The sequence below is a fragment of the Heliangelus exortis genome, chromosome Z, assembly GCF_036169615.1.
Source record: "Heliangelus exortis chromosome Z, bHelExo1.hap1, whole genome shotgun sequence".
Classification (NCBI taxonomy): Eukaryota; Metazoa; Chordata; class Aves; order Apodiformes; family Trochilidae; genus Heliangelus; species Heliangelus exortis.
Window position 1 is genome coordinate 4365903 of NC_092454.1, and position 16931 is coordinate 4382833.

Genomic DNA, 16931 nt, shown 5'->3' on the forward strand with positions numbered 1-16931 from the left:
AATCTGATGGTGCTGCAGAGGAACTTAGGGATATTGCAGCTGACTGCATAATGGTAGCTGACAACTCTCAGAAAAAAATTTGGAAAAGAAGCTTAAAAACCACACTACAGCCAACTCCCTGTCCCATAGTCACAGCATGAGATTTCAGAGAATGGAAAATATCCCTCGGCCTACAGCTCTTCATTTCTGATGGTCACTGAGGAGAGGCTTGGCTCCCATCACCCCTTGTCCATCACCCAGCCCCTGGGACTCCCTTCTCCACAGGGATCTGGAAAGGAACACTCCAACTGCTTTGGGAGCAGAAATCCCACCTGGGTGGTGAGCACTAATGTACAGCTGCCTGGGGACACATTCTGTTCATTTGGTAGTACCCACAGCCTAAGGAGTGTGAATCCCTCCTTTTGTCCATGGGGCCCATGGCACAGTCCATTTTTAACTTTTAAGGCTATTCTGGAAAAAAAAAAAAAAAAAAAAAAAAAAAAAAGTAAAAAGAACAGAACCAAAGCATGTTTTTCTCCATTACCATAAAGAGGGCTTGTGAATGCGTGGTATTAGTATCCCAAAAGCTATTAAACCCCTTAGTGATGGGAAACAGATGGAAAATAAGACAAAAGAATTCACAACTCATGTTAGACTGAATTGAATTCCTTTAATTTCACACAATGAATAACATATGAATAGGATTAACTTTTTTTTTTTCTTTTTTTTTTTAGTTAAGTGCTCTATACTGTGCTAACCTGATTTGGTAGCGAAAAGACTGAGCTTTGTTTTAGAAAAAAATGTTTAAAAACCAACATCTAAGATCATGAAGGAGCATGACATTAAAGCATGCCAGATGTATCTAAGCCTCAAAGAACATCAAGTCCATATCCATTTTTAAATGTACAAAAATGCTTCATGAATAAAAACTGTTACAAAAAGAACATTTCAAACAATGTACAAGTTTTTTTCTTGCCTCTATATTCAATAAAATACAAATACATTTTTTTGCTCTAAAATATGTTTACATACAATCAAAGTAGAACATGCAAATTACACTTTAAAAAAGGCTTTTAAAAACCACTTATGAATACAAACTAAAAATTAGCCAGCACGACTTATAGAACAATCTTGTGCCCCATTCGTTTGATTTTTTAATTTTTTTGAAATACAGTATATACATATTTAACACTTCATGTGCATTTATTATTTAAGAAATAGCTTAAAAAAATAAAGAAAAAGAAAAGTAAAACAAACCAACATGGGACCGAACTGTTTGCCCATGTTGTCCAATTGGCAGCTCTTTCAATGTTTTTTTTTTGGTTGTTTTTTTTTTTCTTTTTTTATGTAGTGTTTAATACACACTAGGCAGGCATCTTAAGGAGATCTCAAATATGTGTCCTTTGTTGAAATGTGCTTCTAATTATCTCAGAACTGCTGCACCCCAGTTTTTAGATGGTATGGAATAGGCATTACAAGGGCATGATGTTTGTGTTCCCAATTCAGAAAACCATGCTGCTTTGTTTTAGTTTTTTCTTTTTCCTGTCTTTTTTTTAATTATTTTTTATTTTTTTTATTTTTTCTTTTTTTTGTTGTTCTTTTTACTCTTCAGGATACTACTTAAATGTGCTTAAGTGCAGTCCTGAATTAGGGCCTGTGAAAATAAGAGTTGGGGCAATCTTTGTGTATGGAACAGCGATTCCTGTTTATTCGTCATATTGCTGTAGCGTTTATAATCCCCATTGATGAACCAGCACCTCATTGTACCAACGCTACTTGAATAATGACATGACATAAACAGAACATTCTACACGAATGGTCCAAAGCACTGCTGTCAAATGGAGAGTCATGGGCCATGCTGTAGGAGGATACACTAGTAACTGATGACTATTACAACTCACTTTTTTTTTCTTTTTTTTTCTCTTTTTTTTCTTTTTTTTTCTTTTTCTTTTCTTTTTTTATTTTTTTTCTTCTTTTTTTTTTTTTTCTTTTTTTATTTTTTTTTAATTTTTTTTTTTCTTTGACAGTTGCCCAAAAACATGCAAGGTGCTTCACAGAAAATATAATATTGAAGGGCTCAAGAAACTGGCAGTATGAAGCTCTTGGAGACACAAATAGTTGTTTGGTTTTTAAAACTCTCTCCCCATGCACATGTCCTTATTCCTGGTTTTATGCTGGGCTGAGGAATACAAGACCCAGGGAGAGGATGCAAACCCATGACCTCATTTCATATGGCTCACAGCCATATGATTTTGTTTCACATTTTTATTGAAGCATGATAAGATGTGTGTTAATCTGTGACACAGCGGAGGTGTTTGAAAGGTCTTTTTGGTCTTAATAAGCAAAAGGGCTTTCAACCCAGTTTTATACAGTTCTTGGTAATGTGTGGAGAGAATTTAAGAGTTCCTCAGTAAATCTTCCTAGTGGTAGGGGAAAAAAAAATAATCAGAAAGCTCATTACTGGAATATTGTTGGGTAATAAACTGCAGGAGTGGGATTTTAGCCTTAAGCCCTAAAACTAAATCCTTTATGATCTGCATGTAGTACATCGCCTTATAATATTATTCTGTCAGCAACTTGCTTATCATATTTATAGACTGTGCAACATGCAGAACACAAATTCTGAGTGCCATCTAACAGTATTTTCATCCCGCTTTCATACAAATTAACAAGCTAATCTTCCTGCCAGTTGGGACTGGCTGCACCAGGCTGTTGTTTGGACAAACATCTAAGGCTGTACTGCAGCACTGAGCTCCACCAACACCTTCTTGCACTGAGAAACAAACCTTGGGAGTCCGGGCAGAACCCATTCTATGCTGACAGCTTCCAGATACCAAGTCTTTAAAGCTACCTTTAGTTTCTCTAGGACCAAAAGGACCTACATTTTTTGTTCAGTGAAAGGCTGTGCCCTTGGAGTGGACATTGTCTATAAGCATGATGCCCCTAGCAGCAATTTGGATAGTACTTTTCAGAAGGATAGGAGCATTTTTTTCCCCAAAGTTCAGGAGCATGGGAGGCAGCAGCCTCTAAGTCATTCTCTACTGGGGCAGTTGCCTCCCACAGCATCCAGAAAGGTCCAAACCAAATCCAGCCCTTATTGGCACTGTGTGAGGTCTTCACATGTCCTGAAGCCACAGTGGGTGGTCAGTGACAAAATTTGGTCCTTTCAGATCTTTCCTCCACTCGCTACATATTGTAATGTCCTTCAATGCTAATAAAGAGATCACGGTATATAAAACTAAGGTCAAGTTTTCATCTGGCTTAGTTTGAGCTCATGGGCTACCTGGAATACAAAATTCACAGGCTTTTCATGCTTTTTAAGCAACATTGTCACCTTTCAGGCCCAACGAAGAGATGGAAAAAAAAAAAAAAAGATTTCTGAATAAACTAGATCTAAGTCCAAAGCTTTTTAAGGAAGAAGGGAGGAGCTCAAGGAGGCTTCAGTTGTTTTTTGTTTGGTTGGTTGGTTTTTGCAGACCTACCACTTTCAGTCAATAACACTGTGCTAATTCAAGAGAACTGGAAAGCAAAATCGGTTGTAACAGAATGAGCAACCAGCCAGTTTATTTCTAAGCTGCATTAATTGGGAAACAAAAAGCACAAATGAGTATGATGAATGATACAAAACAAACTGGAAACAAAATTCTGAGATCCCACTTATCAGTTTTAAGGAGATAGGACCTCCAGATTTGTTCTAGACTTTAAAAAAAAGTATTTAAAAATCCCCTTTTTCAGCCCCCCGGCCCCAATCCAAACCCCAGATGCATTCAGTTTTAATAAGCTAAGGTGCTATCACAGAAGAAAAATCAGTCTCTAAAAATAATGAGCTGTGTGTTTACAGTGTCCCTTAACACCATAGTCTTGATATGATTTTTGTAAATAAATAACAGAATAGAAACACAATATTTTTGTGGGGACTTTTTTTGTTGGCTTTGGGTTTTGTTTAGTTTGTTTTGTTTTCTTGTGTGTTTGGGGTTTTTTTGTTTTGTTTTGCTTTTTAGTGTCCTGATATTTGAAGATTTCTTGGCAACAAGCCAGCTAAAAGATTGGTCAAAAAAGGGAATAGCAGTTGATCATTGAATCGTTAAATAATTCCAATCCCCATATCCTTGCTGAAGTTGTCCCTCCCCACTCCCAATTTAATGTCTGTCTTCCCATGCCAGGTGTTGAGTGTCCTGAAGGACATTAAAAAGGAATCAAATAAATTTGAAAGTACCTATTTCAGATTTCAACAGCTGACTTTTTTTTTTTTTTTTTTTTTTTTAAGAAAAAAACCCAACATTGATACTGCAATGTAACAGCTTCATATTCAGTTTTTGTTTCACTTAAACATCTCAATTGGGCTGTGGAAATGGAGCCTGGGCATTTTACCCACGTTAAATCAATGGCTAACGTACAACTCGAATGAGAAATGTACAATTTGAACTGACCATTTAAAGAGACAATTTGTCACACACGGTTTGCATCCATGCAGACTGAGAGCTTTATAATTACATTATGTACAAAAAAAAAAAATTTTTTTTTAGTTTATTAAGGCAACCACAACTTGGAGAACATGTCCAAAGTGGCATTAATACAATTGCAGTGGTGATACCCTTTGAACATTTTTATTTTCAGATAAGAACACTTATTCCTTTTCATTTTTAAGAAACAATTGCCAAGAAAGAACCTGTTTTCCATAGGGTTTTGTTCTTTATTTTTTAAACAATCTATTTTATCTATTCTCTTTAAAAGAACATATCAAGGCATTGCTACCCAATGAAGATCATTTGGATCCTGGGTTTCCCATCAATTTCAGTGGGAACTGCAGGTGGTAAGAACTGGTCAGTTTGGGCCCTGTCTTTTTACTCTATTTTTTTTTGTTGCCCAATTTTCAAAAATTTTATCTTTTTATATTCCTTTTTTTTTTTTTTTTTTTTTTTTTTTTTTTTTTTTTTTTGGCGATTTTGTTCATGTTTACTATAACTCTATTCCCCAGAAGTGTCTTGCTGTTCTCTACTCACATGTACTGAGCATAAAAACAACTTGGTTGACGGGTGACCCCTTTTTCACATGCCACTGAAAATGCCAAGTTGCTTCACAGAAATGTGCTATCATAACTCACTATCCATGTACACCTTCTTTTTAATTCTGTGACATTCTGTTGTTCCTTGGGATAGCACTCGGAATGAGTGTAAGGCTCTACTTTTCTATTGCCTACATTGCAGCTAGTTGTAGCTAGGCAAGTAAATGAGAAAGAAATATATAGTTCTAGCAGGAGTCAGGCATTTTGGGTTATGCTGCCCCAGAGCCTGGTAGGTAAATAAAACTGGAAAAAAAAAAAAAAAAAATTCAGACAGATTATAACCAAGATCACAGTAGAGAAAATTACACTTTTTTTGTTGTTTTGTTTCTTTTTTTTTTTTTTTTTGTGGGGATGGGTTTTTTCCTTTTTTTTTTTTTTTCCTTCTTTTAATTTTTTTTCCTTTTTTTTACAGTGTTTTCTACTATGGTATGATTACTCTTAGTTTCACCTGGCCTGCCAAACAGAATCAGAGTCGAGCGCACAGCCCACGGTGATAACGTTCAGCTCTCTGCGGGGATGACATCCCGCCTCCAGGTAAGGTGTGAGAACAGCAATACTGAGATGCTGACTAGTTTTGGAAACTCTGCAAAAGTAGAATATATCCCCAATTTTACACTCCCCCCGCCCCCCCCCCTTACCCCGCGTCTGTCCCCCACCCTTTCCTCCTCGTTCCTTGAGGAGGTGGCTGAGGCCAAAGCGATGAAGAGGAAGAAGCGAACCTTGGCTGGCACAGCTCTCCCCCGTGGGGTCTGGCAGCCGAAGGGTTTCAGTCAAGTCTGGTGCTTCTTGCAGGGGGCGAAGGGTACCATGCACCTCCAGCCCCTCAGTCCCGGCCCACCCCGCTACCGCCGGGGTGCGCCGGCCTTAGGGAAGGCCTTCGCCTTCATTTCCTCTGCCTTTCCGGTGCCGCTTCACTTTCACGTCCTCCTCTTCCTCCTGCAGGGATTTGCTTTTCCTTTTCCCCAGCCGGGGTGCCCGCGGCAAAGGGAGGGGAGGCGGAGGAGGCGGAGGAGGAGGAGGAGGAGGAGGGAGAGGAGGTGGCAGAGGTGGCGTCTCTCGAGCCATGTGTATGACAGCCTCGATGGTGGCCATGATTGTATCTTGAGTGGCTGTCTGCTCCAACATCAAAGGATTGAGTGTCGGTCTCTGACCTCTTTTGCTGGGAAGGTCAACGCATTTTTCCAGAACGGGCATTTGGTCTCTGGAATCTTCGTCAAAGGAGAGGGGCTGCTTGCGGGGACGCCCCCTCCGCTTCTTGACAAAGTTATTGCCTGTCTTTGATTGTCTCTGCAGCCTCTTGGCTTTCAGGATCTTGTTCACGTGATCCAGGTTCTTCTTTGTGGACAGGATCTTGGTGTAGTTGCACATCTTGCGCACTTCGCATTGGATTGCCTCAATTTCACGGCGCTTGAACCTTTTTTTCAGTGGTGGGCTGGCTGTTGGGAGAAAAGAACAGAAACAGGGGTAGATCAAACAACAGTGACTAGGAATTTTCCTTTGCCTAGTTTCAGTGTCCTAAAGACAAGATGCTTTCAAGCTCAGGAGGTTGAATATAACGGCTAAAGAAGTGGTGGCAGTGACTGTGGTGGCAGAGGAGAAGGATTCTGAACACAAAAGTAACGGAAAGAAAGCTAAAAAATTACTTAAAATAGTCCCAGAAAAATTGCTGTTACCTCCTCTTTTAATAACCTAGATTAAAACACAACTTATTTCTCTCCTCTTCTAAAGTAACAGAGCTTTTCTACAGCAACATTTTACCATGACTTTGCTTCATTCTCATTTCTAAACCTTTAGTGGGAGGGATGGAAGGAAGGAAGAAAGGACGGAAGGACAGAGGGACGGAAGGACGGAAGGAAGGAAGGAAGGAAGGACGGAAGGAAGGAAGGAAGGAAGGAAGGAAGGAAGGAAGGAAGGAAGGAAGGAAGGAAGGAAGGAAGGAAGGAAGGAAGGAAGGAAGGAAGGAAGGAAGGAAGGAAGGAAGGAAGGAAGGAAGGAAGGAAGGAAGGAAGGAAGGAAGGAAGGAAGGAAGGAAGGAAGGAAGGAAGGAAGGAAGGAAGGAAGGAAGGAAGGAAGGAAGGAAGGAAGGAAGGAAGGAAGGAAGGAAGGAAGGAAGGAAGGAAGGAAGGAAGGAAGGAAGGAAGGAAGGAAGGAAGGAAGGAAGGAAGGAAGGAAGGAAGGAAGGAAGGAAGGAAGGAAGGAAGGAAGGAAGGAAGGAAGGAAGGAAGGAAGGAAGGAAGGAAGGAAGGAAGGAAGGAAGGAATGCTTAGCATAGCTGTCATATTGACCCACAGTAACTATTAAACTTTCTATACCCCAAACATATTTCTGATGTCTTCACTTCAGACTTTAGTTCTTCAGTGCATGCCATTTAGTTTGTAAAGTGTTTGTTACTGAACCCAAGTAATAGTAACAAGACAAGACAGGCTTTGTGGATCATTTCACCTGTGGCAAATTCAGTACCCCTGCCTGAGTTTCTATACTCATCACTCCTGCAGACACTAGCTGAAACTAGTCAGTCATGCAATTGACTTTAATGATCCCCAAAGTAAGCTTACTCTTGTTTCAGATTTAGATCTGAATCAAGTCCAAAGCAGGTAAGTCCCTTGCCAAGGTGATGTTGTGAGTCATGGTCAGAGCTGGAAAGAATACCCAGAATTTTTTGGCTACTGTTCCTTCACTTAGGACACAAGACCTTGCTTGGTTTTCAAAATTATCTCATTTTCTTTTACTGAACATGGCACCTGTTCAGACCTCAGTATTTGCACATAGATTGTAAGTAACTACCCCTTTGTGACAGAAACAGAATGCATTAATTCTGCTGCTGCAATAACTGGTGCTCCCTTTCTCTCCCAACATATCTGTTATGCATTGCTGGAAAAAAGAAATGATGGAGTTCAGAATATCTTTTCAGTAAAGAATAAAACATCCCACTAAATTAACCTCAGCCCACATCTCCTTGCAAACTTAATTTACACCTGACTGTCAAGCAGACATTTGCGTTTGAAATCCTTGAAATTTTCAGAGCAGCCAAGATTTCGAGAAAGGTTCATTTAGGGGTTATCACTCCCCTCATGGCTAACAGGCTAATCTTCTAGCAGTAGTTTAAAGTTGCTATTGTAGTATTTTCTGTAGATAACCAGGAGCTGTCAAGTGTCTCTTCTTGCTCACTGTAGGCTATGACAGATACAGCATACAAACCTCCCTTGCTGTCCTTCCCTCTTGGAGAACATAAATTATTGGCTCTAATACCACCATGTTGCTTGGATTCAGCAAAGAGCTTGCGTAAACAAACCCTAGTTACAATGCAAGAAGTAGGAGTGAGTCATAAACAAAACACAGACATATGCTTTCTTATAAATAAAGACCTGGATGGACAACTTCCCAAAGTCTGTTTTTCATTAATTACAAAACAAAATATATTTTCCATATGTAGCCCACTCCCCACACACATACACACAAAAGAGAAATATAAAACCGCTTGCAGTTTGTGATTCACAGAGGACAAAAGAAGAGAGGAATGCAGTCATTTTGGTACCAAGAAAAAAGAGAAAGGAAATTAAATATCCAAGTTGCTCAGGAGAAGCTAATTAGTTGCACAAAATCCCTCTCAAGTAGGTCACCCTTAAAGAGTATGGATGCAAGCACCCTAAGGGCAAGTTGCAGTGAGCTATTTCCCAGTCATGTGATCAAAAAAAGGTTAGATCCCTGTCACGCAAAATGATTACTCTCATCTGGTCTCACTGGTGATTGACATATATAGTACCAATATTTTCAGCCCTAACAGTTTCACTCCTTTGAAAGGTTCCTCCCAGATCCTGAGAGTGGCTTCAGTTCAGAAGACTTAGGCAAACCAGCATTTTGCACACTCTTCGTATTTGCTGTCCACCTTTTGCCTTTATTTCTATTTGGAAGAAAAATTTTCAAGACTTTTTTTCAAAACTTCCCATATTCAGGATGTGCTTGTTTTCAGAAATTAAAAGAAGTTTTTTTCAGTTGGTGATGGAAATCTCAAAGATGGGCAATTTAGCAAAGATACAGAAAAAACTGCAAGGTTCATGGCAAAATCAGGAGCTTTGGCATTGCACTCACCTTGCATTTGAATGAAAGTAAGCCAAAGGACAAGAAGTCAAGCACTAGATAAATATCTGCAAGGGTTTTGTATTTACTTAGGTTTATTTGAAGCTGATTGTTCTGAATCTTAGTATTACCATTCCATCACAACCAGGGGAGATCTGGTCTTTATAGTCAGTGGAGGGTGATCTCTACTTCTGAAATGGGAGTTCATGTAGTTTAAGGTTACTGTGGACATTCTACTGACACCCTGATACTGGACAAGGAAAACTCAGGTCTCTTGTCCATCCTGCTAAATTCAATGGGTGTTCTAGGTACCAAGGGATCCAGGTCACCCAGGCTGAGTATTCTTAGTGGAGCCCAGTGGTCAGACAGTGCCTGAGTGGAGCAAAGACAGGCATCTGTTATCTACCAAACTGCCTAGTTTTCCAAAATTAAATTATATTCAGATAGTTATGGGTAGATTGATTTTTACATACATGTAAACATATAAGCTGGATGTCACTCCTGGTATGTTCCTTCACGTTATTTAGATACTTTTTTTCTCTCCTAAACCTTTGCAAGCTGACAGTCCATTTCCTTTTGGACTGAAACTAATTTTCTCATTTAGAAAAAAACCCAACCAACCAAATGAAAACACAAACAAACAAAAAAAACCCAAACAGCCCCTTCCCAGCAACCTTTTATGCTGTTCTATGCTGGTTTACTGCACTAATTTTTCCTTCTTAAGTGCTTTGAGGTGTTTATGACTTTCTCAGGAAGCTTGTTGGAAACAACTGTAATGCTTTTGCTTTTCTTCCTAGCAAGCCTCTGAACTTGCAAGCTCTAGAAAGTATTAGAGCTCTGTTACATAGTCTGCCAATAATCAAAATGAATGTACTGAACAAGTGATATACTTTCAAGTCAAGTTTTTTTAAAGGAGATACTAGGAAACCAAATATTATTTTGGCTATTGAGAGTCAGGGACATCTGATTCTACATTTGGAGTAGAGAGACTCCATGAAAAAGTGTCTGATGGGTCTGCAGGGGGAGTATTTGATGAGGTGTGTATATGACAAAATATCAGGGAGATCTGCCAAAATAAACCACTATTGAAGCAAGAGCCATTAGGTGTTATCAACTCATCTGGAAGCTCTTGGTGAACAATCTTTGATATAAAATATTTTGCTATATTGCCATGTGAAATACTGTTCTGCTGAAAACCAAAGCTAAGTACTAATCTTTTCCATTTTATCCTGACAGACCCCACCCAATCTTTTGCCCATGTTTGCCCACATTGTTTTTATGCCTTATTGTTTTCTCCCTGAAGGTAGTTTACTGCTTGCATGTAGAAATCTTGATTTGGGAGAAAGACTTTCTTCTTACTCCATTTGGTGGAATTAATCTAAAAGGGTTTGAAGAGGAGATGGGAAACAGTAACTCTATGTCTACAAGCAGACATATGTAAAAGGGAATAAGCTCTAACAGAGGTGATACAAGATGATGGCAATTTCCAGGTGCTGGGGATGCAGGTGGGGGATGCTTTGCTGCCTGGGATCAGTTATCTCCCTACAGCTCCCTTACAACCTGATGTCTCCATGAAGACCTGAAACTCTTGGCACAATCCAGCCCAAAAGTAAGAGAAACTAGAAAATCTACATCCATCACAGGCTTTTTTTTACATTTCCTCCATGCTTACCCCTTGCCCCAATGTCCAAACAGCTTCATCCAGCTAGCCCAAACAATTAAAAAGCAACATCAGTCTTAAAAACCAGTTTTACACATTTGAAATAAGGCACATGGAAGCCCTGAGTTTCTGCTCTGCTGTGGTACACAGATGCAGTGGGGCTCTGTCTCACAGAGACAAATTGAAATGACTGCAGGCCATGCCAGGAAGTCATAAAGGATTGATGTGATGCTGGAAATAGCTTCTGAGGCAAAGAAAGAAATTTCTACCAAAAATAAACATTGCCAAGGGCAGCTGAAAGCAGGCTGGAACACCCACTCCAGCACAACGCTGTTGAATGAAGGAGGTGAGACCTTTAGAAGTTCTCCATCACAACTCTAACTTTTTCCTGGATATCTTTTTTTACGTCTGCAGCACAGAAGATCCCTCTTACTGCCCGTCATTCTCTATCCCTCCAGAGCAGCCCCAGGCTTCTTGCAAGAACAGGGCAGAGAGAGAAGACTGCTCAACAGCTGGGCTCCATTTGTCAGCTTTGTTGAGGGATTGGAGGAATTGTCGAAGAGCTCCCTATTAATTACAGAAAGCCCATAGCACTGTTCTCTTTACCAATTAACACAGTTTCTTGCAGTTTTTCACTAAATTATTTCAACATCTGGGCTACAGATAAACCAACAATTTAATTAGAGTTCTGAAAATGGGAAGAGTGAACTATGCAGTCAAGCATACACTTTCATCTTGAAACTGATAATGAAATATTTGTGTGCTTTCGTTCTCTGTTGCATTAAAAATCTGCCCTTGCTTTATATACAGGAAAGTATTAAAGACTAAACAGAGAATCCCCATTTTGAAATGTAAAAAATAACCTTTATAGAGGCTACTTCACAGCACAGATCCCTTGTTTTCACTATTTATTCAGGGAATGAATAAAAAAGGAGTGCAATTAAATAGAACTTTCAATTGAATAATTAAATAAGTAATAACCTGTAACTCAGTGATGCAAATATATTTTTTATGAATTTAGATTCAAAGGCTTGAAACTCCTCATGGCTGCATGTAGGGTAATGTTCTGTGGGTTCCCCATTCATTGAAAATAAAGACACAATGCAAAATTAACTTCTCTATCCATGCCCAAGAAAAGGTGTGATGAAGCCTGAATGATTTGGCTCAATTTCTGACTGTATAAAGCTATCACCTATGTGATCTGATTCAAAATAGAAGTACAAAACATAAGTTGATTGAAAAACATGTTATTCTAACTTATTTATTCTGATATATTTTAAATCACTGTTCATTGCCCCAGACAGTTTCACATTTGCAAGACAGAATATTATGCTAAAATCACTGAAGTATGCAGAAAGAAATCTCAGCTGCTCCTTAGCGATTCACTGTGTATTCAGCATGTTCTGCTACAGGGATGGGAACATTCAAATAAGTGAACAACAGGGCTGAGAAAGGAACCCAGGAGCCTTGCTTTGGAGTCCCCTGCTAGGCCATACGGGCTGGTGCTACTTGTGTCCTCATTATTGCACAAGTGGTGGTATGTGAATAAAATAGAATTAATATGCCAAGATACGATCATGATAAGAAAGTGTTAGAAAAATTACAGCCTGATTATCACATTAGATATGCACATTTGCAGCTGCTCCTCCAATCAGAATTAGCAGCACAAGCACAATATTGTTTAGTGCAGTGCCAGAAGGAGCAAGATGGGGAAAAACAGAGGGAATGGAGGAAACATTACCTGCTTCAGAGGTTGTTGATGAAGAAGGTAGGAGTGATAATACTGGAGTTGGCATTGCAACACTATCAACAGCTGCTGGTTTCCTTCTGGTCATCATGTTACAGGCAGAACTTTCCATTTTGCTATGAAGTGAAATCTGGTCTGCTTTTAAGTGGGGACTTGCAATTCCTGGGGAAGAAACAAAATTTGGGTGAATATTGATAAAGTGACCTGTCTGGGGAACACCTGGAAAAAAAAGTAGTCAGTTGCTGCCCTTGCTATCCCATTTTCCTATTTTCTTGTGCATGTGCCCACAGTATGGTCTTGATACTAGCAAGGATCATGATTTTTGGGTTTTTTTTTTATGATTTTGCTTCAGGATGTACCTCCACTGATCTCTGGAAACAATGGACAGTTCAACACTACTACTTTCTGTTCTCCAAGAAAAAATACACTCTGATATATGTATAAAGACAGACATGGTTGATATCTGTATTTATTGGGATTGTCTATTCCTCATTCTCTAGGTACTGAATACTCAACACCCACACATTTCTCTTCTATAATGACTTGACTCAGTGGGTGTTTCATCTGAGAAAAGAGATGGAATCAGGATCAGCCATAGTAGGTAATTCACTGTCTAAAGCATACTGCAATTATTTTTTTAGGAATCCCCTTCCTAATGAAAATTTACCTTACAACTCATTATAGAGCTAGGAGTTTAAAAAACAAATTAAAAAAAGAGCTCTTTATCATACATTTTTCTTTCTAGGAACTACAACGCAGAAGAAATGAGTGGCTGAACTATACCAAAGAGGCCAACATTCCAGAAAAATAAAACTTATGCACTCAGAGCTGATACTCATTCCTCCCTTAAAAATGTTTCTCAGACTCTCTTCTAGAACGACGTGATTAGAACCCATTTTGTTTGCTTGTAAATGTGTGAAGTTTAAACTGCTGGGATACAAATCTTATATACTAGATAGCTTCCTAATACACCTGAATGTGTATCCCTCCTTTTATATGCCATGCTTCTCTTTTTATATGCCATACTTTGAGACTTCATATGTGTGTGCACATATTGCATATATAAATATACGAATTTGCCAAATGGAAAGGCAGCTAAAATCCCTCAGTGGGGATATTTTTCCCCATTTTAGAAACTAGTTATTGCTGCTCTGTAAAAGCCCAGTAGCCCTGCTGTCATGAGACCAGAGCACAACTCTGTTAGGATAAGAACTTTGTGCTTTCTCTTTATCAGCTTATGAAAACCTCTCCCCATCTCTGGGAGATTCTGTGTTTCAACATATCCAGGACAGTAATTCATTTTATAAAGGTGATCCTTCATAAATTCCTTCTTTTTTCAAATTTCAAAACCTGTATATGAGCTTGAGCTAAAATGCATCAGATTTTGCCAGTAAAATTCCATGAAGATACAAAAATTACAAAACAGCTGAGACTGAAAGTCTCCAATTGAGATCATTTGGTCCATTCCACCCTACTTCAGCACATTCAGACAGAGCAGATTGCCCCTGACTATAGCCAGGTTTTGAATATATCCAAGGAGGGAGACTCCAAAACCTTTTAAGGGTGACTTGTTCAAGTGCTCAGTCATCCTCACTGTAAAAATATGTTTTGTGATATGCAGACTTAACTTTCTGGGTTTTATTTTGTGCCCACTGCCTCTTGTCCTCTCACTGGGCAACACTGAGAAGAGTCTACCTCCATCTTCTTTACCCTTCACTATCAGAAATTCGTATATTAGATCCCCCTAAGCATTCTCTTCTCTGTGTTGAACAATCCAAGTTGTCTCAGACTCTCCTCGTGGGAGAGATGCTCCAGATCCTCAATCAACTTTGTGGCCTTTTGTTGGACTTTCTCCCACATATGTTCATGTCTCACTGTACTGAGGGGCCTCCAGCTGGATACAGTACTCCAGGTGTGGACTCATGAGTGCTGAATAGAGAGATCTCTTCCCTCCATCTCCTGGCAACACTTCTCCCAGTGCAGTCCATGAAGCTGTTGGACTTCAGGACCAGGACCCCCAAGCCCATTTCTACCTGGTTTCTTTCCAGCAGATCAGCCCCCATCATGTGCTGGTGTATGGGGTTATTCCTGCCTAGATCCAGGACTTTCACTTGTCCATATTGAACTTCAAGAGGATCCTCTCAGCTCATTCCTCCAGACTGTTAAAGTACCTCTGGATGCCAGCATGATGCTCTGGTGTACCAACCAGTCCTCCCAGTCTGTACCTTCTCCAGATTTGTTGAAGATACTCTCTACCTAATCACCAAGATCATTAATTAAGATGTGATTAATTAAGAAGTGAAGAGACTGACTGCCTCTAGCTGGACTTTATGTCACTGGTCACAATCCTTTTGAGTTCAGAGTGTTTTCAGTTCATGTCAGAGTACACTTATCTAGTCTGTATTTCAACAGTAGCTCTATAGGGATGTTATAGGAGACAGTGTTTAAAGTGTTGCTGAAGTTGAGATCAAGAATATCTCAAATAAGAGACAGAAACTGCCTTACATACTGTTGACTGTACTCAGCCTCTCCAGATACCAGCAAGCATTTCCTTGCATTTGAAGCTTAGAGCTGCTATAAACAGTCCCTTTCTTTGTCCCTTGCAAATGTGAAATATCAGGGGGTGTTTAGGTTGTCTCAGAAATTGTAGGAGAGATCTCTAGAAGACTCTCAGGCACAGGAGAACTGCACTGGGGGGAGGAGAATGAAAGACAGGACTACAGAGGGGGGCTGCTGAAGATCAGTGTCCTGATGGATCTGTGACCTGTTAAAGCCTGGGATTTAGCAGAGTACAAAGGAGCTGAGTGCAGAAACAGTCAGGAGCAAGGCAGAATTACAGGTCATGACTTAGTGGAGATATGCAGAGGAGTTACTCCCTATTAGACCACACATCCTTCCAAAGCCTCAAATCAAATACTTAGCATCTCAAATTGTACCCATTCAACTTCAATCTCTCTCTGCTCAGCTTCCCTATTGCAAATGAGAACAATAATATAACCCTCATCTCAAGAGCAGAGCTGCGAAAATAAAATTATCAACATTCATGAAACATTCATCTATTCAAACCAAGGCTTAGAAATGTGGGATAAATGAGACATGATGTCAGACACTGAATAGTGGGAGGAAAATCATGCAGCTAACAAACAGCTGTTCATTAGGTGAGCACTATACACTGAATGAAGCACTGTGCCATGGAAGAGAGGGGATATTTGACCAGGTAATTACACCTATGGGACAGCAATACTATGGAACTGTGCATACTGAGTTTTCACCACTCCACAATGCCTAAACATTATTTATTGATGAATGCAGTGTGTGCACAAGAGATGTGCATGAGTGGGTGCACATATCAATACGCATGCACATACATGCATGTGCACGTGGTACATAATAATGCTAACAACCTCATAAATTCAACATCTGGTTCTAATTAAACTGAAGGGCCCATATAAAGAGCTGTATGAAAACATGCAGCTGTAACCTGTTGACCTCTACTGATAAAAAAAAAACAAACAACAAAACACCAACTAAAAAAAAAACCCAAAACCACCAGCCGCTGTGAAGCTGTGCTTCAACATATCAAGGGACAGTCATTCATTTTTTCAAAGGTAATCCCTCACAAACCACTTATCCTCTCAAATCTCTACCTGCACACAGTGTTTGCATTAGGGACCTTGATTTATGGATTCCCACTTCTTGGATGGAGAGGCCGACTTCCTGTTGCCGTGGTTACTTGGATCTTGGTTCAAGGTTAAACTACTCCCAAATCAAAATCAGTGGCAGGCACAGCATCTAACAGCCAGGTTATTGACTACCCCAGGATGCTTAAAGGTCAAAGACCAAAGTGCTGCTTACTGCCTTTGGGGTGAGTCAATATTTTCAATATTTTTATACTGTTTCTTCTGAAGAAGTAGTTGCTGCTCAATTACCACCTATCTGGGTTTACCAAGGTCATACAAATCACTGAGGAAAATTCTCCCCCTACAGAAGAGATACTAATGTAATGAAGTACTTCAAAGTCTACCTGGGTTGATTGTAGCTCATCACCAGTAAATCATGGGTCCAGCCATCTGTCTTTTGTTTCAGGCACATGGCTGCTTCAGCCTGTATCCCTCACCTCACTAAAATTTTCATCTAAGTTGAGGAACAGGAGCACTTTATGTATCTGGAGCAGCCAGTAAGGAAGAGCCATTAGGTTTCTTTCACCAAATTCTACAGCAAAATACAAGCAGAGATTCAGAGGCATAATTGGAAGCCATGGTGCTGCAGGGATTTGCTCATAAGGCTGTGATTCATGGTGCAGTAATGGCAGCTCTGTCCCCTGGGTGGACTGACTTACTGGTGCAATATCATCACCTTTCTTTGTCACTTTTCTCATTTGGGGTGCCCTATTCAGAAAGCCT

At 39.8% G+C, this 16931-nt stretch overlaps 1 protein-coding gene across 4 annotated transcripts in view; it reads right to left on the minus strand.

Moving 5' to 3' along the window:
* Positions 1 to 629: 629 nt before the first annotated feature.
* SETBP1 (SET binding protein 1) overlaps positions 630 to 16931 on the minus strand; it is a 262561-nt gene continuing 246259 nt past the window's right edge. For all 4 annotated transcript variants that reach the window (XM_071730721.1, XM_071730720.1, XM_071730718.1 and 1 more), the window contains 2 exons: positions 12523 to 12690; positions 630 to 6480 (listed from right to left, as the gene is read on the minus strand). In XM_071730721.1, coding sequence (XP_071586822.1) covers positions 5909 to 6480; positions 12523 to 12690 — 740 coding nt within the window. In that variant the 3' untranslated portion in view covers positions 630 to 5908. The remainder of the gene's footprint in view (positions 6481 to 12522; positions 12691 to 16931) is intronic.